Source organism: Equus asinus, chromosome 9 (assembly GCF_041296235.1).
Source record: "Equus asinus isolate D_3611 breed Donkey chromosome 9, EquAss-T2T_v2, whole genome shotgun sequence".
Lineage (NCBI taxonomy): Eukaryota > Metazoa > Chordata > Mammalia > Perissodactyla > Equidae > Equus > Equus asinus.
In genome coordinates this window covers 80352814-80374760 of record NC_091798.1, presented here as the reverse complement: position 1 = coordinate 80374760, position 21947 = coordinate 80352814, and the positions used below count along the sequence as shown (strand labels likewise).

At 37.3% G+C, this 21947-nt stretch overlaps 2 protein-coding genes across 3 annotated transcripts in view; one reads left to right on the top strand and one right to left on the bottom strand.

The window, feature by feature from the left end:
• The window catches only part of POLR3G (RNA polymerase III subunit G), a 43020-nt gene extending 34970 nt beyond the window's left edge, over window positions 1-8050 (top strand). Inside the window, exon 8 of one of the 2 annotated variants that reach the window (XM_014857079.3) lies at window positions 4523-8050. In XM_014857079.3, the coding sequence (XP_014712565.1) occupies window positions 4523-4609 (87 nt within the window). In that variant the 3' untranslated portion in view covers window positions 4610-8050. The remainder of the gene's footprint in view (window positions 1-4522) is intronic. The other variant, XM_044780001.2, reaches the window with a different exon arrangement.
• A 2434-nt stretch (window positions 8051-10484) lies between these two features.
• On the bottom strand, window positions 10485-21296 carry LYSMD3 (LysM domain containing 3). Its single transcript, XM_014857081.3, has 3 exons — window positions 21002-21296; window positions 17468-17733; window positions 10485-12760 (listed from the first exon to the last, which is right to left on the bottom strand). The coding sequence occupies exons 2-3, from the start codon at window positions 17720-17722 to the stop codon at window positions 12095-12097; spliced, it is 921 nt and encodes a 306-aa protein (XP_014712567.3). The 5' UTR covers window positions 17723-17733; window positions 21002-21296; the 3' UTR covers window positions 10485-12094.
• Window positions 21297-21947: the final 651 nt, after the last annotated feature.

The window sequence follows — 21947 nt, the reverse complement described above, 5'->3', positions numbered from 1 at the left end:
TCCCTTTTCTCCTCCAGACCTGTTTATTGAGCTTTTCTGAGGAATCACAGAAACTCATGCCACTAAAGTAACACTAGCTCCGTTTTGCTGGCTGACACATTTTCTGTGTTTCTCTTGTCGTGTCTCTACAGTAATTAATTTGCATCATCTTCTTTCTTCTTAATCTCTTTCCTTGACTACTTTTTCTTTCACTCTTAGCAGATAGTAGCACCTTCTTACAGAAAATGAAGCCATCAAGAGGAAACTCCCTTAATTTCATGTCTTCTGCCTTCAAACTAAATATCCTACCTCCTCCTCTTTTTTATCAATGGGAGAAATGTCCTTCATTCTATTTGGGGCTAATTGTCATGCCCTTTTTAGGGACCATAATCCTCATGTCATTTCCTTTCAACATTTTCAACTTCTTTTCCTACTCCTCTCTTCCATTCATGCATTAAAACATGTTCGTCTCTCATTGTAGAATATGTTCAACACATTCCCTCTCCAACTCTTGTTCTATCTCTTGGAAAGCTCTTTAGCTGTTATCACTTGCTCCTACCCTCCCCCCATTTATCTCTTTTTAATCTGATTTCCACTTACATGCTATTGAAATTATTGCCATCAAGTTCACTAATAGATAAATTTTAGTCCATGTTTCACTTGGCTTTTCTGCAACATTTTATACTGCTGACAGCTCATTATTAAAATATTATTTCCTTGGGGCCGGCTCTGTGGCTGAGTGGTTAAGTTCGCGCGCTCCGCTGCAGTGGCCCAGGATTCGGATTCTGGGCGTGGACATGGCACCGCTCGTCAGGCCACGTTGAGGCGGCGTCCCACATCCCACAGCTAGAAAGACCTGCAACTAAGATATACAACTATGTACAGGGGGGGTTTAGGGACATAAAGCAGGAAAAAAAAAAAAAGATTGGCAACAGTCATTAGCCCAGGGGCCAATCTTTAAAAAAAAAATAAAATAAAATATTATTTCCTTTATTTAAATTCAACAATTTAAGGCAATTTCAGGCATCTGCTACATGCCAGGCATTGTGCTGGACAAACACGGTTGCTTCCCTTGGTTTTTGTGACACAGTACTTGTTTTTTTCCTACTTCTGGTACCTTTTCATGGTCTCTGAGTTCTCTTCTTTCTAGTCTTTAAATGTCAGTATTCTTCAGAGTTCTTCCCTTGGACTTCTTTTTCTCTCTACAGTCTCCATGACTGACTGTATCCTGATCCAAAGTTTCAGTTACCCTATATATACTTATGTCCCCTCGATTCATTTTCATCCAGCCTATAGTAATTGCACATGGCTTGTATGCTTGGAGTTATACTAGGCAAGGGGAATGTCAAGATAAGATGCAGTTCTCCCCTCAAGGTTATTGGTCTAGTGGGGAAGCACGCAAGAAAGGAGACAGTTATAATACACTTATGACATCTGAAGAGTTAATCAGATCAGATCTGGATGAGAAATGGGGTGGAGGAGACTTGCAGATAAAGGAAAGACTATGGAGAAGGCTTGCAGATGATGAGAGTGTGGCGTAATAGTATAATTGGCCAGGTAAGTCAATGTGGCTGGTCCAGAGAGTGTAAGTGGGGGTAGGTGGAGAGATGAAGCTGAAGAGATGAATGAGGGGTCTTGAATGCCAGGCTGAGAAATATGCCTTTATCCTGAGTGCTGTGGAGCCACTGGAGGGTTTTCAGCAGTGGAGTAGTAATCCTATTTGTATTTTAGAAAGCTCAGTTGCTGGGATTGGAAGGAGCCAAGGTTGGATCATGTTTGAAAGCTTGTTGCTACAGACCAGTGGTTCTCAACTGGTGGTGATTTTGCCCTCCCAGGGATATTTGGTAATGTCTGGAGACATTTTTGGCTGTCACAACTGGCCTTGAGGGGGTGGCATGCTACTAGCTTCAAGTGGGTAGTGGTGAGTTTTCTAGACAAGACTGCCTTTTGGAATGCTCTGTTTATAAAGTCTGTTTGACTTGAGCTGTGTTGAAATTAAAATCTCCTCTAACAAGAACAGCAAACATCAGGATTCTAGTAGTTTCAGAATTCTGTGTTGGGCCTTAGCAGGGTACTAAACACCACCAGTGGGTTTGTGTAACTGCATTTCATTAAGAAAAAAGAAAAATCTTTCCATTTTAATAGAGAAATGATATATGCTCTGAGTGTGAGGCTGGGTGAGGGAAGGAAAGGAAAGTTCGCTAAAGCCTTTCTAGATTTAGAGTTAGCCTCTTTGCTCTTTTTAGCAATTAATTAATTAATGAAAATTAGTGTTAATTAACTTACCTGATGTATTAAGGATTTGACAAGCATTTTATTTTGAGAAGCAAAATGGAGCAAATTATCTATGTAACACTTATATGTAAAATTGAGGAAATACAGACTTTTTTCTTCGTTCATTATTTTGAATATTGTAATTGTTGACCTTAAACAGACAGCCAGTTATTTCTCCAGCAAGATGGGTTTATTTGGGATCAGCAAAGAATTGTAATTCACGGTCTGCAACCATGGCCAGCCACACACCAGTCCCCAGCAGCCAACCCAGGAGAAACTCTTCTATAGCAGGAAGAGGAAGTTGGCAGGGCTCTTGTGAACAAAGAGTCCATTGGAGGAATCCAGAGTTCCATGTGCAGTGGCTTTTCACTGGCTGAGTTGTGACCATCTCTGATTGGCTGAGCTTCCTGCCAGTCAAGAAGAGGAAGTCTTTCTTCTTCATGTTGGGTTCTGCTATAGACTAGGGTGTGAGAACTCCCCTTTTGGCCTCCTGACTTCAATTTAATGAGATTTCTGTGTATTAATTTGACATAATTTAAGAAAAAACAAGTGCTCAGATGAAAGCCAAGAACCATTTAAACCCTCAGTTTCAACAAGTTCTCACTTGGTATCTGTATCAAGATTGCTAACATCACAAAATTACCTACTCTGAATCACTGAACATATTTGGAGGTGCTCCTGTCTAGAACACAAGTGGCGTGTGCTCGTTTGGAATAGTAGAGCATCCTTTCCTTATTCATTTCCACTTTTATGTGCAAATTGGCTTGCTTATATTTCCACACCAGTGTCCTTGCCAAGATCTCATTTGCAGGGTGGCCTCAGTTGAACTCTCAGCTGTGCCACCCCTCCACAGTACACTGGCCCCAGCCTTCAGCCAACTTGCCAGACGTTCGATTTCTTGGCACCAGAGAAAGCAGGCCAACTTCCTGGAGATGGTAAGGGTCTTAGCTGGATGCAGCAACTTGTAGTGTTTAGGGAAGACAAAGTAATGAAATATATATTTGAATAATACAAGTTACCTTTCTTGCATTATTTATATAAATTTATATATAGAATCCCACCATGCGGATACTAAAAAACCTGATACCCAGGAGACTTTCTTTTGAGAATAGTCTCTATTTCTTCTCTATTATAATTTTTGCTGTAGACAGTAGAGATGTGGAGATTAATTTTTTTACGTCAGATTTCAATGATGTATAAAAGTCTTGTGACTACTAAAATAAACACCTATGGACTTATCACCCAGCTTTAACAATGGGTGATCAATTCATAGCCAATCTTTCAACCATTCGTTCAGCCACTCAGACCACTCCTGTACCCCCTTGTCATCCCCCATCTGCCTTGGATTATTGTAAAGCAAATCTCAGGCATTGTATCGTTTCATCCATAAATATTTCAATACATACTCAGAATAAGGGCTCTTTAACAACATCACGATATCATTGTTACACCTAACACAATGAAATATTTCTTGATATCATCAAATATTTAGTCAGTGTTCAATTTTTTCAATTGTCATGAAAAAAATTTTTTATTCCAATCAGAAACCCATTACAGTCCATACACTGCAGTTGGTTAATAACTCTCTTAAATTTCTTTTATCTATATCCAAAATGGATTTTTGAATTGTTGATAGAAAGCACAGAGATATCTTGAGTCATTTACATGGATAATAGTCTTACTCAACCATGAGAATTGGCATGTTCCCGGAGGCTTAATCCCCCTTAACCGAAAGGACGCTGAGGGGCCCTGGATGGAGTGTAATATGGCATCCTCTAGGTTTGGATTTGGTATCTTGAGGCCTTTTTTTGATAGGAAGCAAAAATCCCTCAGCTTATGCTCAGATATGCATTGTGACTGGAAACCTCAGTTCTAGTGTAGTTTAACAAATGTTCATGAAAATTGGCTTTGTTTCTGGAGCGTCTGTGCGTTTGTTTGGACTGAGTGTTTAGTGATTCAGCTAACTAAACCATGTATCATCCCACTAAGGTGTCATGGGCCTCTCTTCATGTTGTCATAGCTAGTTGGTGCCTGAGAAGAGCAGGAGGTGGTGGTCGTGAGGGAGAAAGCGGCACAGGTGGATGTGAGTGAGAGCTAATGTGTTCTTGAAGCAGATGAAATAGCAGAGACTTCTTTTGAGCCTGGTATATTTTCTTATTACCTAAATTTGATATTTATAAACTTAAAGAGACAGCCTACAGAATGTTCTTTAATAGTATTACTACTCATTTGTTTTAATGTTCACTGAGAAATGTATCATTTTACTTAGGAAAATGACTACATTAATTCATACTTTGAAGATGGAGATGATTTTGGCGCAGACAGTGATGACAACATGGATGAAGCAACCTATTAGCCTTGAAATTTCTCAAAAAGTATTTTTATGGTACAGCTTCTAACCATTTGGACATTTTTTCTATTTTATTTCTGATAAAGAATGAGTAAGTATTTTATTTTTGTTCCTGTTTTGTTGTACAAGTATTTGTTACCAAAATATTCAGAACCACTTTGAGTTCACATACTAGTTACCTTACCAATGAGTGTCTGATACTCTGACATTGCTTCTCAACACCTCTGTCATCCCTCTTCTGTGTTCAAGTGGATTTTTTTTGTATTATTTGGATTAGAATGTGCCTAAAGAGTTTTTGCATCTTTTAACCTATGTATTCATACTTGAACAAATTATTCTTGTTTAACTGCTGATCTTTTGTAAAACTGTTACTAGTCATCATAATGGATTTCTGTAATCTGAAAGTTGATTTAATACTGCACATGGAGCACTTTAAAAACAAAAAAACTTGAAAATAATTTTCTTTTTTACTTTTACATGGTATGTTCTGTGCTGCTATGTTATGACTACATAAACCTACCTGAGCTCTTACAAGTGCATATTTTATGAGATTAGAAGTTTTGTGATCAAAAATGTACACATAGGGAAAAAGGCCAATCTAAGCTATATGAATTTCATAGCTCACATCTCAGCCACTACAAAGACTTGGGATGAATATTAAAAATACTTGAATTTTGGGCTAACTTCATGCCATAAAGTATATGAATTAATTATCCCACTGCAATAAATTTGCTATCTTTGAGTAGTTGGGCTTATGAAAAATTAGACTGAGACATCTTATTTAATTTTGTACTTTACAAAAATGTGGGGTAAGTTCTAGTTGTATAAATCTCACTGCAGAGTGCGTGTGTTTGAAATCTGTCAGGTGTAGTGGCCTCTGTTACATTTTACAGGACTCATAGCTATCCAGTTGCAGAAAAGTGCAGAATAAAACTCAGGTCATTTTAAAATTAACATTAATCTTTTTTGTTTAAATTAAAAACTAGCTCCCCTGCCTTTTTATATTGGGAGGAGGTCCCTAAACACCTCAGCCTCCAAAAATGCCAAAGATTTTCAAGGAAATTCATATTATATATTTCAAAAATGACTTATTAATATTACCCCCTAAAAGAAAGAAATGTATTTTTCTCTTTTGGGAAGATATCACCCATTACCCTTGGAGAATCAGAGCCCTACATTCTATTTTTACCTTTACTATTAAACTCAACCTTGAAATTGAGCTTGGTTAAGTTCTCTGTGCCTTAGTTTCTCCACTTATAAACAATTCCCTAGAAAAATTGCTTAAACATCCACCCAAATTCACATACATATTCATTCTCTTACCTTATAGAAATGATCACTTCTTAATTTAAATTTGGCTGTCACTCTAAAAGATTCTGGCTTGGAAAGAGATAGATTGAAAACACATTTTTGAGAAACAAACATGGTTTCTTCACAAAATATATTTAATCTGATTTTCCCATCTTGTATCCTATTGGGGAAAATTGGAGAAAATTTATATTGTCTTGTGCCATTTTGTAACATGGCTTTCTCAGGAAAAAGATCACTTTCAATTGTAATTCTTGCTTAGATAATTCAAGATGGCTGTGAGGACCATTTTTAGTTCAGTGCTGTGTTGGTCATAGGTGAATTGTTTCTTGTTTAAAGGAGCTTATCAAAAAACTTAAAGATTCTAAATGGGAAATATGAATAAAGCAAGTCTACTTTAAAGCAGCAACCTGCTGTACTTAGGGTAGAAACCTCACGTGAAGTTTTCAGCTGTGATGAGCAAATAGTCATTTCGGATTGGTAATTAACATAGGTGTTTTATTCTCTCCCCTCCTTAGTACTGTAGCCAAATACCATTTAATTTATAGAAACTTTCTCTCTCTGGTTCTGTTTGCTTGCTTTATTATAAATCTGCAGATAACCGCTTGAATCGGGCAAATACACCTAAGATAACAGGTATTGCTTTTCCTGGCTTTCAGTTTGTCTTCGCAGTTTCAGTCCTGCAGGACTGGCTCTGGGAGGCCCCAGCCATCTCCCTTCAGCACACTGTCTTCCCCTTTGGAGGATCTTTTTACAAGTTTAAAGGAGATAATTGTGAGAACAGGCAGGAAGTATTTGCAGGTTGCTTTACCAGCATGAATGTTATTTTTCTGGCTTATAACCTCAAGAGACTGAAGTTATTCCATAGGAAGGTAAACTTTAATGCAGAGATAATCTCTTATATATAAAAAAGTACTTGTTGGTGAAGTGTCTTTAAAATTGCTATATAACAGGTGAAAAATTGTTTTGTTGCTATAAATGCTTATTTTTCTGTATTTTACACATTAAATTCTTACAAAATTGTGTCCTTTTGTTTTATATTAAGATGTTTTATTTTGAACCTACTTAAATATATTTGACAGAGAAAACAAATTTGTTAATACTGGTTTTACCTAGTAAAATAACTATATATTCAAGCAGTATAGGGGAGCAGAATTTGCCACCTCAAGATGCGTCTCTTTGGCATTAGGACTATTTGGGGCTGGTTACTTTTGAGAAACTGCAGACAGGGGAGAAGCTCTGAAACCTAGTAGAAGTTAGCCTTGGTAAGAGACATTTACATTTGTAAGGGAAATCTCCACCTGCAAATGTGTCTCCCTCTCTGTACCAGGAAGAGGGGAATGACCTTATCTCTAGAAACTCTTATCAATGCGGAAGGCAAGGACTTAAATCTGCATAATAACCTTACTCTTGTTTACTGTGCTTTTTCGGGTAATCTTCCATAACTGACTCCCCCATCCCCAACATCCTCCTTTGTCTTTAGCTGAAGATGGCATTTAAGATGGCAACCTCAGCCATTCTGGTGAGTTACTCAGCTTTCCTCGGTTTCTCCCATGTATACTTACTAAACTTTGTTGGATTTTCTCCTGTTAGTCTGTTGATAAACAAATGGCAAGCAATATGATATGCTGGAGTATATGAGGAAGCCATTTAGTGTAAACCTAATTCGGCCTGACCTTGTTTTTCCAAAAGGGCCTGACTGGCCATTGAGCATGCATTATATATCTGCTTTAAGCATTTCCCATGTCCCAAAGACAAGAACAAATGGTCTTACGATTAGGATGCAACTTCCCCAACGCTGGCATTTCCTTAAGGATAAGCATCTCTCCCTAGGCTAGGAATTGATTGCTGCCCTCACCCTGTGACCACCCAGCTCCAGACAACTGATGGACTACCTGCGTCCACCAAGACAGCAGACCTACTACCTGCTGTGACCATCAATTGCTGTGCTGACAGAGCAATCATGTGACTATTATAAAAGGGACATTTCAATCATATGTGATAACATGTTCTTTGATGCTATATAACCACTCTGTACACCCCTACTTCTTTGGTGCCTTTCCTCCCTTGGGGAAGGAAGGCCCAGGTCTAAGCTAGTCCTCAGATCTGGCTCATAATAAACTCACCCCAATTTTCATTTATAGATTGGTTATGGATTATTTTCGTCAACACTGTCTCATGTCAATTTCATTCTTAGGACAGCCAGAAGGACTCATAGTGTAGAGGAATTGTCTTCCTCCCCTACAGCAGGGATGCCAGTATCAGATATTCTTGAACAGACCACCACCACCACCACAAGAAAACTGGGTGATTAAAGGCATGATGATAAACTAAGAGAGCTGGATCCAAGAGAACGCTAAGAAATTCAGAGGATCTTGTTAACCTTTCCTTTCCCGTTCCCTTCAAACGTACAGTCTCAGTGGCTTGCCTTAATAGGGGTAAAGGCTCTGGAGTTAGTGAAACTTCCTTTTTATTAAAAAAAAAAATACAATTTTAAGATCAAGATGCTTTTAAAAATGGGGAGAAAAAACAAGGATTACACCACAACTTCCTCCACTTAATAAATAAAAGCTCCAAAGAACTTTCTCAATTCCTTTTGCTACTGATAACTTCTAAAAATAAATATTCTTGTAGTGGAAAGGTTTTCCGTTTCATAGTAAGACTGACACACAGCTGTGGACCGTGCCTCAGGAATTCTTCTTCCCTGAGATCAAAGATTCTCCCAAAGAACATTCAACTGAAATTTTTTTTCATTTCACTTACATCTTATAAAAATTCCAGTAGACTTTGAGTATAAAAAGGGGGAAATCTGAATTGGTATCTCTATATCAAATAGTTTGAAAGAAAAGGAGAAAAGTTTTGCTTTATTCAATTAAATTCACCAGCTTCCATTTTAGGTTGAATAATAAAATAGAAACTTTATTACATTTTACAGATCTTTTAAGATAAGAAATATAAGGGGCAAAAAGTTTTAAAAACCAGTTTTACAGATGTACATGCTAACATAATGTTCTACAATTCCATTTTGTATTTGTATAAAATACATTATACAAAAGATTTATAGTATTTGCATACATAAAAATTAAATAAAGCATTCAGATATTTCTATGATCTAACAGTGCAATATGCACATACTTGGAAGAAAAATACTGATTTCCTGAGCAACATTGTTGTAATTCAAAGTAAGAATGATTCCCATCATAATGCACCATTTTAAATACAAGCTTCTAAAAACTCCCCCTTTACCCTGTTACACTCTGACTTGAGTCTTGCTTCATGATATTTCTAAAACTCTAACTGTATCCTTCATATTCCCAAGTGGGTAATTTTAGAAGTAGATACCTTTAAAAAGAACTAATTACTAAGTAGTGGTTCATTTAAAGAACTCTTCAGGCCATCAAACAAGCAAGTACAGTCCAGAAAAAGAAAAGCTTTCAAAAACAGTAAGTCCTCTGGAGAAGTTAATTTAATATTACAGTCTTCTTTCAAATTCTTAATGTGGCCAGCAGATTCTATAATCCATCTTAATATATGTTTTGAGGACATGAATCCCATAATTTTCTACAAGTAGGACGGCAAAAACATATTTAATGGCATCCATTAGTTCAAAACAACCTTAACCATTTGTACCCAGATTTTTTTTAAAAAAAGAATCTGCCCTAAAAATAACAGATTTTTCTTCATTTGCAACTCCAGGTTTTTAAGTGAACCAAATGCAATGATTCACAGTTCTGTTACTTTTACATTTGCGCATATATATATATATGTATACATAATATATATATATCTTCTAATGTAAAGCCTCACAGTAAGTTCAAATAAGGGTTTCAACACAAAATCCACAAATATAACTTTTCTTATTTTGTTAAATTTTACAAAGTAATCTGCATTTGCTGCAAATTTTGATGTGTATTAGTACTTTTTAATAGCTAAAGTTATTCCATAACTATTAAATGCTTAGGAAATTTTGTCTTTTACAGATGACATAGTGATTAGAATCTATAATTCGACATAGAGAATTATACGTAATTTAAATTATATTCAATTAAAAATATGTAATTCAAATATATAGAAAAAGGAAACTGTATCATAATGACATGTTATCTTTCATTCAAGGAACAGGACGCCGTACAAGACAGAAATGGCTTTTAATCAAGTCACAGTATGCCTCACTACTTTTAAAAATAAGTTACTTATTTTGGAAATCAGACATCTATATCACAATTTCAAAGTACCACTAGCGAAAAGGCATCACTGACTCTCCGTAATTTCATCAATTTGATGTAAACAAAGTTCTTCAAAAGACATTTAGAGCCCATCCTACAATCATCTATTTTCTTCTCTAAAACTTGATTTTTCAGCAGGCTTAATAAATACAATGTAAACTGACCAAGTTAACACTGAGCATAAATTAGAAACATCATACTCCTCTTTTCAAGATGCCCAAGGCACATTAAAACAATGTTTTAAACTTTAAAAGAGTTACTAAAAAAATCAACTTGCTGTAACTTCCATATTAACACTTTTTGGTAACTAAGGTCCTCTAATATATGCAAGGGCTTTAATGTGTCACTTCTTTGTCCTGTTTTTTTATGATACTTAGCTCCTGAAAATACATAAAACCTCATTTACCACATATATTTATTCACCCCACTTTGTATCAAGATTGGAGTTTGAAATAGAAAATGACTGGTCAAAAAGCTGAAATATTAAAAATTAGGAAATAATGCCCAGAAAATGAGGTGGTATTATATATCTTAAAGTACATACTTTATTAAACACAAAACAGGCAATCCAGACTCCACCAAATCTTGCTTCTAATCAGTTTAGTTACATTTTAAAAACACATTTAAAAATTAAATGATGAAATCAGTATGCAAATGCTTTGTATTTAGCCAGACTGTGATCCATAGATCTTAAAAAGGTGGACAATCAAGCCTTTTCAGCCAATCCACAAACCTTTGGCCTCTGTTCCCCAATTTGAGCTTACGGTTCAGGGAAAAAAATGTCTAAGTTAGACATTCTCTCTGAAAAATAGATGTTAAGGGATCAATAAATAAGGCCATCTGTTATTGCTAATGCAAAAGGTCTTTTTTACGCTTGCTTTTGCTTAATGAACGATTTTCTGCAAACAGAACTCAGGCAGCCAATGAAAATTTGTTTTGACCCCATTAAGTTGTGCTTGATAGTGAAGATGGGGACGAATTTATACAGCCTGTGTTATGAATCCCACTGGACCATCTGAAATAATGCTTAATTTTAACTCTAAAAATTATACTAGCTTACATAAAGTAATATTATAAGGCATTGTCATTAAGGCATGTTACTATATGTAACATAGCAACAACTTATCACAGTATGTAAGGAATTATTTCCTAAATAATGCTAATCTTTACATGTAAAACACTTTTCATCAAAGATTTGCAAACGTGCTTTCAAATAACACAGGCAAATATAATCATGTAAAAAACAGAAACAGAGGCAGCAATTCTTTAACAAAGATGACTTTTAGTCTTGACCTAATCCAGTGTTCTAGTGACCATATGGCAACTTCCCAACCATAACACATTATTTTGGGGGCTTAACAATAATATCTATTTCTTAGCCTCTATTATAGACACTGTACGTTACTTTCCCATTTCTGTTTCTACTTATGTTTCCATAGCGTATGTGCTACACATATTTTTTTAAAAGTTTCAAAATGGAGTTTTAAGTATGTGATATCATAAATAATTTCAGAACCAAACAACTTTTTTGCAACTAAATATTCTGATGGTTCAGAAGTAGTAAATTTTCTTCAGTTGAGATATCTGACGCTATCATTATTCTGCTTAATAAATTTATCATTAATAACCTTGAGCCAAAAAATACTTAAAATTTAAACATAACCAATCTTGAATAAGAAAAATGATGCATTTTTGAAGAACTTCCTAGACACATTTAAATTCATTTCTGCTTTAAGCACTGATATAACATACACATGGATTTACTGCTCTCAATATCAACAGCTAGCAACTGCAGACTTTACACTCAACCCATTTTTAAGTGGCTCAAAAAAAAAAGTGAAAAACAAAAGCATCTTCAACCTCCCTAAATTCTGCCTTTGAAGTGGTTATTGAATAACTGATTCACCACATTCCAGATTCACATGTGATCACTAACACTGTAATTATGAGCTAATTACTACGTTTTGTGATGAACAGCAGGTGGCTGAGGATCTTGACTATGTAGTTTATAATCACCTTGCTGGCCAAAGGGTAGTCCTTTAGTTGGAGCAATTCCGTTTTCCATTTCTCTCTGCTGTGATGGGGGTGTGACTTCCGAATGCAAATGTGAAGAATCCACTGTTGAATGGTGACTAACATCCACTTTAGCTAAAATTTCATAATATAGTAAATAAAATACTGGTGTTATTATACCTACTATCAACATTATCACTACAGCTGTCCACCACCCTATTCCCCAGTCTGCTCCATAATAAGGATCCTTACGTTGAATGTTTTTGTTATCAGGTTCAAAACGTATTTGTTGTGCTGTTAAGGCAGACACTACTTCATTCAGGTTCTCTCTTTTGGTGTCTGTACATTTTACTATTTGTTCTATGTCTCGGTCTACTTCTTTTAAAAAGCTACCAGCTAACTCACTGGAAGAAAGAGAATCGTGAGCTGACAAAATTTCCTGTTGTTCTGGAAGGTACTGAACAGATGAAGGTCGTGAAGCCTGTCTTCCTTTTGGAGGGTAAAGTGTTTCTGTCAACGAACTAAACTTTTTTACTGGAATTTTGATAGACCTAAGGGCAAAAAAGTCTTGATCGCTGATGAGATTGTTTACCCTCTTGATATCTGCTACCTGTGGGGGAAAAAAAAGCAATATTCAACTGAATTCTAAGTCAAAATAGAGGTAGCAATATTCATTCATCCCAGTTACTTTTGAAAGGAAAAAAATGTGAGCTTAATTATTAGTAGTATTATCACACCCAGAGAGATGTTATTTGTAGATAACAGCCCTGCATGATTTTTTTTTTTTTTCCTGAGGAAGATTCACTCTGAGCTAACATCTGTGGCAAATCTTCCTCTGTTTTGTATATGGGCCACCACCACAGCATGGCCACTGACCAGCAGTGTAGGTCTGTGCCCCAGACCCGAACCCAGGCCACACACTGAACTTAACCACTAGGGCACTGGGGCTGGCCCCACACTACTTTTGATCTACCAGTCTTAGGAAATCACCAATTACTTTTTACTATCACCAATATATTATTAACACTAATCCTAGCTAGCTATTTAAGTGAATTCTAGGATCCTTCAATATTTCTTTGTACATCATGCACAGATATCACACTTCTGCTGCTTGTAAACAATTTGTGAAGGAGGGATTACACAGAGATACTTATGTTCTTTCTTACAATTTAGCAATTAGAGTATAGGCAAATGTTAATTTACCCCACTAAAACCACCATATTTTATCAAAACTAAGATGCTATCAACTCTAAGATATGCCATTATTTTATGTATCACTAAGGAAAAAAACACAAATCTTGAAGATGCCACTATTTCAACTTCAAAGAAAATGAATTATTCAACTACCCCCAAGATCAGTCATTTTTATAAGCTGTCCCGATATATGATACAGTCCTCAACCTGTCTGTATATCCTATCCACCTGCCAGTGTGAGGAGGAGCAGGGGACTGTTTCTTAGATTACCAATTACTATACCAGGTTCTCCCACCTTTAAGTTATTAGTTCCATTCATCCTTTCCAACAATGTCTTAACCTAAGCCCTGATCATTAGCACCTGATTGATGTCACAGAGGTAAACTCAATCTAGGAAAAAACTTAGATTTCTGGCTTGCTCAACTCAATGGATAATGATGCCATTTACTGAGATATGGAACACTGTGGAGAGAGAAAACAGAATGAATGCAGATTTCATACATGTTGACCTTGAAGTGCTTGAAATATGCAAGTGGAAGATGTCCAACAGGCAGTTATAGATGTATATTTGAAATTCAGAAGTGATCTTGGCCAGAGATAGAGACTTGTGGATTACCAGCAGAAATGGTAACTGAAGTCACCAGACAGATTCACTAGAAAAGGCCTGGGAGAAAAAGGTGACACAGGAAAGATCCCTGAGGAATGCCAACATTTGAGAGGTATGCTGAGTGAGAGAAATCCACAAAGGAGATAAGAAAGAGTGGCCAGGAAAGCAATATATCATGGTGGTTAAAAGCATGGACTGAGTCTGAAGTACGGCTCTGACACCTTCTAGCTGTATGATTTGGGGCAAGTTGTTTAACCTCTCTGCAATTCGGTTTCCACATATGTCAAATGACAGTAATACTACTACCTGCCATACAAGCCTGTTTTGAAGATTAATGAATTACAATGTATGAAGAACATTTAGAACAGTGACATACAGTATGTTATGCAAATGTTAGCTGTTACTAAATAGCAGGAAAATCAGAAACCTGAAGAATGGAGGTCAAGTAAAGAGGGTTTTTAGGAAGGAGTGGCGAACTGAATCGACTGCAGATTCCTGATCAAGACCTACGAAGAATGAGAGTTCTTGTTGGGAAAATCAACTCCCTTGAAGTATATGTGTCGGAGGAGGAGGGAGGGAGGATTAAAGAGTAACTGGGAGATGACACAGTAAAGATAAAGAGTGCTTTGTCATTTTACTATCTGGAGACTGTTTTTTCTTAAGGCAAACAATTCCCTGACAAATCCAAAAGCCTGACCGACCCTATTCTCTTTAAATGCTCTTTTGCTTGGTAGCTTATATTCTGACTAATAATTACTCAATACCCTTTCTAAACTAGGCTACCAAAGTTTAGTATCTGCCTCGGTCATCTCTCTGAACCTCCCTATAAAATTTTCTGTTACACTAACTTCCTTGGTTGCATTTAGGATTGCAACCTTGGCCTTTTTGTTCCTCTTATCACTGTTTTATAACAGGCATATTTTTAGTAATTCCTAAAGCTGACTATTTCTAAGTGGAATACAGTACTAAGTACTGTATTTTTAAAATGATAAATCCTTTGTAAGGTTAATCTTTTTTTTGCTAGTTGAGTTCCTAGCAAAAGGAACCGTTGCTTATCTTAACTATCAATTTTCCCACTTCTGTGGCCAATGCCATCATTTCTGCTAACGTTAAGCTAGTTGCCTTTCATCGTTCTTCATTTTAAAAAAGGAATCAGCTGATAATCCTGTGATTTCCGCCAAATACATTTTCTATCAACTTCCTCTCTCTCCTTACTACATATATTTTAGTCTAGGCCCTGGTCATCTTCATTTTGAATTATTCCAATAACCTCTTTATTGGATCCCCTCAAACTCACCAGCGGGCTCCCCCACCATTTTGCAGCACTCTTGTTAAAACCTTACCTTGGTGTTCTCTCACTATATGGATCAAACTTCTTCAGTTATTGCAAAGGGCTTTATACCAATCAGTCTGTGCCACTCATTTCTGAAACACCTATTAAACTTCCTCTGTGGTTCACCTTATTTCCTCCTTGAAATCGTCTCCACATCACTGTTATATGCCTGAAATACTTTCTCCTTTTCACCTCACTGGAAATATGACCTATTTTTAATCATTTAGATGGCATTTCAAATTTCTCTTCTAAGAAAATTTTCCAGGTTCACTAAAGGAAAACCAGTCTTTCTCTAAAAAAGCTGCTGGACCACACTCTTCACTTGGATCTCCACCATGACATTTTTAGCCTTGTCCCTAATTTTAAAGTCTTGATTACTTTCCATCATTGACCTTCTAAAGCACACCCTGTAATCTATTTCTCAGTGGTCTTATGTTTCTACAAAACACATATTCACATTTATTTGCAGTAAAAAATGGAATCAGAAAGTTTCTGATTTAATAATAAACAGTGTTGCCATACATGAACAAGTTGCAAAAGACCCAGGTCTTACCTCATTAAGAAATGCATTTCAATAAAATATTTTGTTTATTAAATTTTTAAATCAAAATTTGTGATATACGTTTTGATGAATTGTGAATAATTGCAATAATTACTCTATTTGGGAAAAAATAATACATAGAACCTCACAGTCATAGGAAATTTTTTTAATTCAATTTAAATATATATAAATTTATAAATATGTGTCTGTTTCTATTGCAGAGAACGATGACAGATAATCAAGAAAAGGGTTTGAAGTATGAAAATATTTTACACTATGAAAAATTGAGAAAAAGAATGATAAAAAATTTCATGCTACTAAAAAAAGAGCTCACATATATATTTTAAATGAATGATTTCCTGTAGCAAATCCTGATGGTATTCAGAATTTCATGCATGCATTTAAAGAGTATTCTAACAGTCTTATTTTTAAATATGAATATCAACAACATTCTGGAAATTACACCCTTTGTAACTATTTTAAGTCATTAGGAAATATTTAATAAGTTCACTTTAAAATGTGCAAGGAGGTACATAGTACATACATTTCAAAATTCTATTGGGAGTATCAGAACAAAAAGTTTGAAAACCAATGTTCTAAACAGTTTCCACGAAAATAGATTTCATGCTAAGAATGTAAGATGGACGTGACACAGATATAAGATGGGTTTAGACAGAGTTTAATATCTATTAAAATTAAAAATATATCTTCCTTTTACTATCAATCCCACTTTTGGGAATCTATCCCACAAAAATAAAGGTACCACCATTTAAAGATACAGTCATGCACCACATAACAACATTGCAGTCAACGACCAACCACATACATTACCCTGGTGCCATAAGATTAGAACGATATAGCCTAGGTGTGTAGTAGGCTAAGCCATCTAGGTTTGTGTAAGTACACTCCGTGATGTTCACACGAACATCACCTAATGATGTATTTCTCAGAATGTATCCCCATCGTTAAGCGATGCGTGATTGTATAGTTGTGATGATATTCACCACACAATGCAAAACGCGGAGAAAATCCTTACTATCCATAAGCAGGAGAACGGCTTAATAATTACGGTACATTCATACTATGGAACATTTTGTAGCTATATACAATAACGAGTTAGATCTAAGGCTATGAGGGACATCCATGACATACTAAGAAATGAAAAACACAAAGGCAACTCGCAGAGTAATAGGCATAGTATAAATCAATTTAAATACAAAAAAACCAATGCCCTCCCAAGTATTTTATTTTTATGTATATATACACCAAACATATGTATATTTGGGGGGGGCTACAAAAAAAAAGGTATGGAAAGAAACACACCAAAGTGTGTTATCTAAGGAAACTGGGGCAGAGAAAAACTTTTCCTTATATATTTCTACATTCTGTTACAAATGGAATTAGGAGAAAAAGATAGCACATTGCTGATATTCAATACTGAAAACAGAATCACAGATTTAGAAATAAACAAATTATTCACTTAAAAATTTAAAAAGTTAACATGATACAGATTTCTATTGAAAGAAGAAAAAAGAGAAGGAAGAAAAAGACAAGACAGAAGGGCACAGAATTTATTTCAATTTGTGCTATGAACAGATAATTTATTTTGGACAACATTATGCAAAATCAAATTAAAACTTACCGTACAACAGTACTGAAGGGCTATTGCATTTAAAGTATCTCCTTCCTGTATATCTTTTGTTAATACTATAATGTCATCAAGTCTATCTCTTGATGTACTTCTTCGGATTTTCTCTTTTCCCCTGGATCGAAGCTCATACACTTCAGCATCCTCCTCCAACACATCGCTGTCTGTACAATTTCCAAATGTATGGACTTGACCACTTGAATGAGCTCCTGGAAGAGGAAAACTACGATTCGGATGCCTTCCTGCCATAATGTCAAGATCTGGGGGGAAAAGAAGGCAGAGAAAAGTTTGGAATGTAGCTGATCCATTTGACTGATTTACATGAATCTTACATTCAAGACACTTCTTTTGTTTTTTTTAAAGAATGGTTTTATTTATTTAAAAATTTAGGTTCAAGTTACAGCTGTGGAAGTACAATGAACATATTTGGCAGTGGAGACAATGGGATGGGAGGAAAAGGTAATCCATTCTTACTGACCATATATCACAAAACATGTGGGGGTGATTACATTTTAACAAGGGCAAATTTAGGTCAAAAAATTAAGATCCCCTTATTCTGAGTATGTGAAGAAAACTAGGGAAATAATTTTGAATTGTCTTAACAGGTCATGATCATATATACAATTTATAGTTCTGCTGGAATCAAAGTATATCTTTTATATGTACACACAATACTTTTATGAACCCAAAACTTTCTGGCTTATTCTGCATTTAAGTTCACATGGGATTGAAATATCTTTTGGACTACCTACCTACCTCCCTGGATCACAATGAATTTAGTATTTATATTTAGCACAGTCTGTGCCTTCTATCTAGGTCATGATTTTGCTCTCAACCAGGGACTTCTTCCCAGGAAGGTTTTCACCAAACTTTAACTTATCAAAGTCCTCATCAAACTTAACTTATGGTCCATAAAAACTGAACATATTTTAGATCACTATAAGCATTTCTACTTTCAGAAAAGACAGTGTAAGACTGACTGAGAGCTGACCTAAGTTAAAAACATACATCAATGAATACTTTTTGTTTACTTACATACTCACTCTCAACTCACCTTCGTCCAATTGATCTATTCTCGTTAAAAATGAACAAGAGCATAAAAAACAAATTCCACACACAGTTGTAGCTTCAGATTAATTGTTCATATGAGAAAAGATGATAGATTGCTTTCAGTTATTGTTGTGAAAGATGGAGAGAAGTGGACAGGAAGTAAGAGGCATTCTGGAGATAAAATATTTAGGACTTAATGTGGCTCAGATACGAAGAGAGCAAAGAAAGATCACACCACGATTTTTGATTTGCATTACTGAGTAAATGGTGTCATTCTCTAAGATACAGTACACTAGAAGAAGAGCTGGGGGGGCGCTATACAGTCAAATTCAGGAACATCTGGGTTAGAGATAATTTCGTGACTCATCTGCACATAGGTACTAACTGAAGCTGTAGGTGTAAATGAAATTACTTAGAGAGAGTACAGAATAAAAAAACAGGGTCCAAGACTGAGCCTTGAAGAATGTAGTAGTTCTGGGGGAAGGAAAATCAGCCTAAAAGAAGATGGAAACAGAATGTTCAGAGGAAGAGGAAACCATGAAAATGTGTCAGTGAAGCCAAGGCAAAATGATGTCTCAAAGGAGGACTTAGATCAACTGTGAATACTATGGACAAGTATCAAGTGAAAAAGAGAAAAAAATTTAAAAAAAGAAAAGACCAACTCCAAAAGTCAGAATTTGTAAGATGGATGACAATAGATTATACTCTCCACGGAGGCATATACTTGTAAAATTTTGAGAACTATTTCATACAACTGAAACCAATCCTTCAAAAGCAGTTTCTGACCGTGCTCTATGGCAACATTGTAATGCTTCAAAAACTCAAGGGTTTCTATTCAGATAACATAGATAACTAATAGCTATATACTAAGTCGATTATTTCATCTCTTCCCCTAGGTGCTACATTATTTATTACCATTAACTGGGATTCCTAACTTGACAGCCACTAAAGCAAGCTACCCACATTTTACATCTCAAAAGCAGTTCTGAAGTCATGATCACACCTATTCCTTCCAGGAATTCCCAGAAGTGACAACTCTAAGCAGCTTACAGATTAAATTTGTTTTAATACCATCATAAATTCAAGATGCTTTATTTTTATTTAATTCTCAAAAAAGTTGAAAGAGTACCTCACCTTCACCTAAAATAGATAATACTTCTATTTCTACTTATTTAACCAAGTCTTTTCTGTCCTGTTTTTTAATGCAGGGAACGTCAGTGAGTCCTAGGCAAAATTTTATACATATGTACATTTTTCTGGGAGAATGTTTATTGTTTTCATATTCTCAAAAAGGATCCATGATTTAAAAAAGTTAAGAACCACTTATACAGCAATTTACACGTGGCTATAATGACCCATTTATGCTGCCCTTTAGACTTCTCCCGATCATTTCTCAGAATCCTAAACTGCCTTAGCACAGCTGAAATTCACTGAGCAACGCCCAAAAGCCATTTTAGATATTTCTGTCAACCTCTCTCCATAATATATTGCTAAATAATATTTAAAGACTAGAATTCATCTGTCTCACTATCACTTCACTCCCTTTCATAATAAAATGCAGGCAGAATACCATAAACTGGGTATTCTGTTTCTGAATAAGCAAGAATTGGTTGTGCCTAATCGAAGTGAAAAGCCAGATTCTGTCCCAGGCAGATAATTATCTGAGCTAATTATAGAGAGACCAGAAAGCACACAGTATTCAAAGTCATCTTGCTCAATTCTCTTCACCGGTCTTAATTCTCTTTGGGCAGGAAAAAAGCACGAATCTCCTCTTCAGAAAATTCAAACAAGCCTGCATGCTGCATAGATTACAAGCGGTCAGAAATATAATTCCCAATGGATACGACGGTAAAGCGTTCATCAGCTCAGCCTGTAACTGAAAATGGTTTCCCAAATACCTTCGTCCTGTATAATAGCTGCTGTTAGGTGTTTCGCTTTGACACTCCTCAGCCAGGGAGCAATAAAGGGGCCCGAGGACACGAGCTAGTTCAGCAGTGGGACAGTATCACAGGGACCGTATCCGCCAGGGCCAATTCAGTTTTTAGAAACTTAACTTCCCTCCCTGTCCATTCCACACATCTAGTTTTTTCTTTCCCTGCTATCCTCTGCGAGGATTCAATCTCAGACCTTTAGGTCACACTATCACACTTGGAAGATGTGGACGAGATAAGATCAGCGAATATTCAACACAAACACGCAGCTGTGGGAGAAATGTAGTGTGTTTGGGTGGGAAAAACGTTGCTCCGGGAATCGGGCAGGCAGGAGCCCCTCCTCTGAGCCTCAGTTTCCCCGACAGTGTAACGAGAGGCTTAAGCGGGGCTGGTCTCGAAGGTCTCCCCTGCCAAGAGGTCTCCTCCCCAACCGGCCACCCCCAACACACCTGCGGCCGAGGGCTCCGCGCCGCCTCCAGGGAGGGTGCAGCGGGCCCCACCCCGTCGGCCAGGACAGGGGCACCCCCTTTCTCGCCGCCATCTTTACCTGTCCCGTTAGCAGCCGGGACGCATCGAGGAGACCCCTGCCTAGTCCGCCGCCGCCGTGCCGGTCCAGTTCATGGCCAAGCCTCCCCTTTCGGCTGCCCCCGTGCGCCGCGGCCGCTGCCGCCGCCAACGTCTCCGCCTCCTGGGCCCTGCGCCGCCGCCACGTCCGCAAACCTGCCGTGCGTCATCACGTCAAGTGGGCGGAGGTGGGAAGGGGCGGGGGAGGAAGCGAAGGGCGGGGGCGCGAGGGCGAGCCAAGGACCCAGGGCTCCCCAACCACAGGCCCAGCCGGGCGCGCAGGCGCAGGGACGCTGCTGGGGTTTGGGGGCGGGGCCCGCGCTCCAGTCCCGCCCCTGACTCCTCCCCTTTGGGCCCCGCCCCTTCATCTCCAGTAAGATAGTTCCGCGGGCCAAGTCCACGGGCTCACCCTGCGACCTAGGGCGACTTGATGGCTGCGCCTTTGTCCTTCGTACACACGGCGCTGACAAAGACTGTCTAGAAAACACTGAGGGGGGAGGTGCTGAGGGTCTGTCGAGGGCTGTTGTGTATTTCTTCTTGCTCGGCGTCTAGAGATTTCTGTAGGGTGAGGAAGGACTCCCAGAAGCACGGGGTTGACATCCATGTTTTAGAAAGCTGCACTATGCTTATTACTCTTCCTGCTGAATCCTCTAGGCTTCTGCAGAAGAGGCGAAATACTGGAGAGAAACCCTGGGGCGGCGGGGGACTGTGGTTTCAGTCTTTGTACTTATAGGTGAGGAAAGTGAGCCACCTAGAGTCAGGCCCCGGGAAATGTTTGCCCCAGTCCCGGTTCTCAGGCTTCCTATTCTCAATGAGACAAAGCTGTGCACAAATTGTAACTTAACTGATTTTGTTTTGAAAATAAACTGAAAGTCGTTGGTAGTCACTGTTGGGATCTATGAGATATTTGTTTGTTAATAACAAACTCA

What these genes read in the sequence shown, in the direction of transcription:
- LYSMD3 (XM_014857081.3), bottom strand. Translation starts at nt 17,722, where the DNA reads ATGGCAGGAAGGCATCCGAATCGTAGTTTTCCTCTTCCAGGAGCTCAT. An exon ending in CCCTTCAGTACTGTTGTACG is followed by an intron (nt 12,761 to 17,467) that starts GTAAGTTTTAAT and finishes TTTCCCCCACAG; the next exon opens with GTAGCAGATATCAAGAGGGT.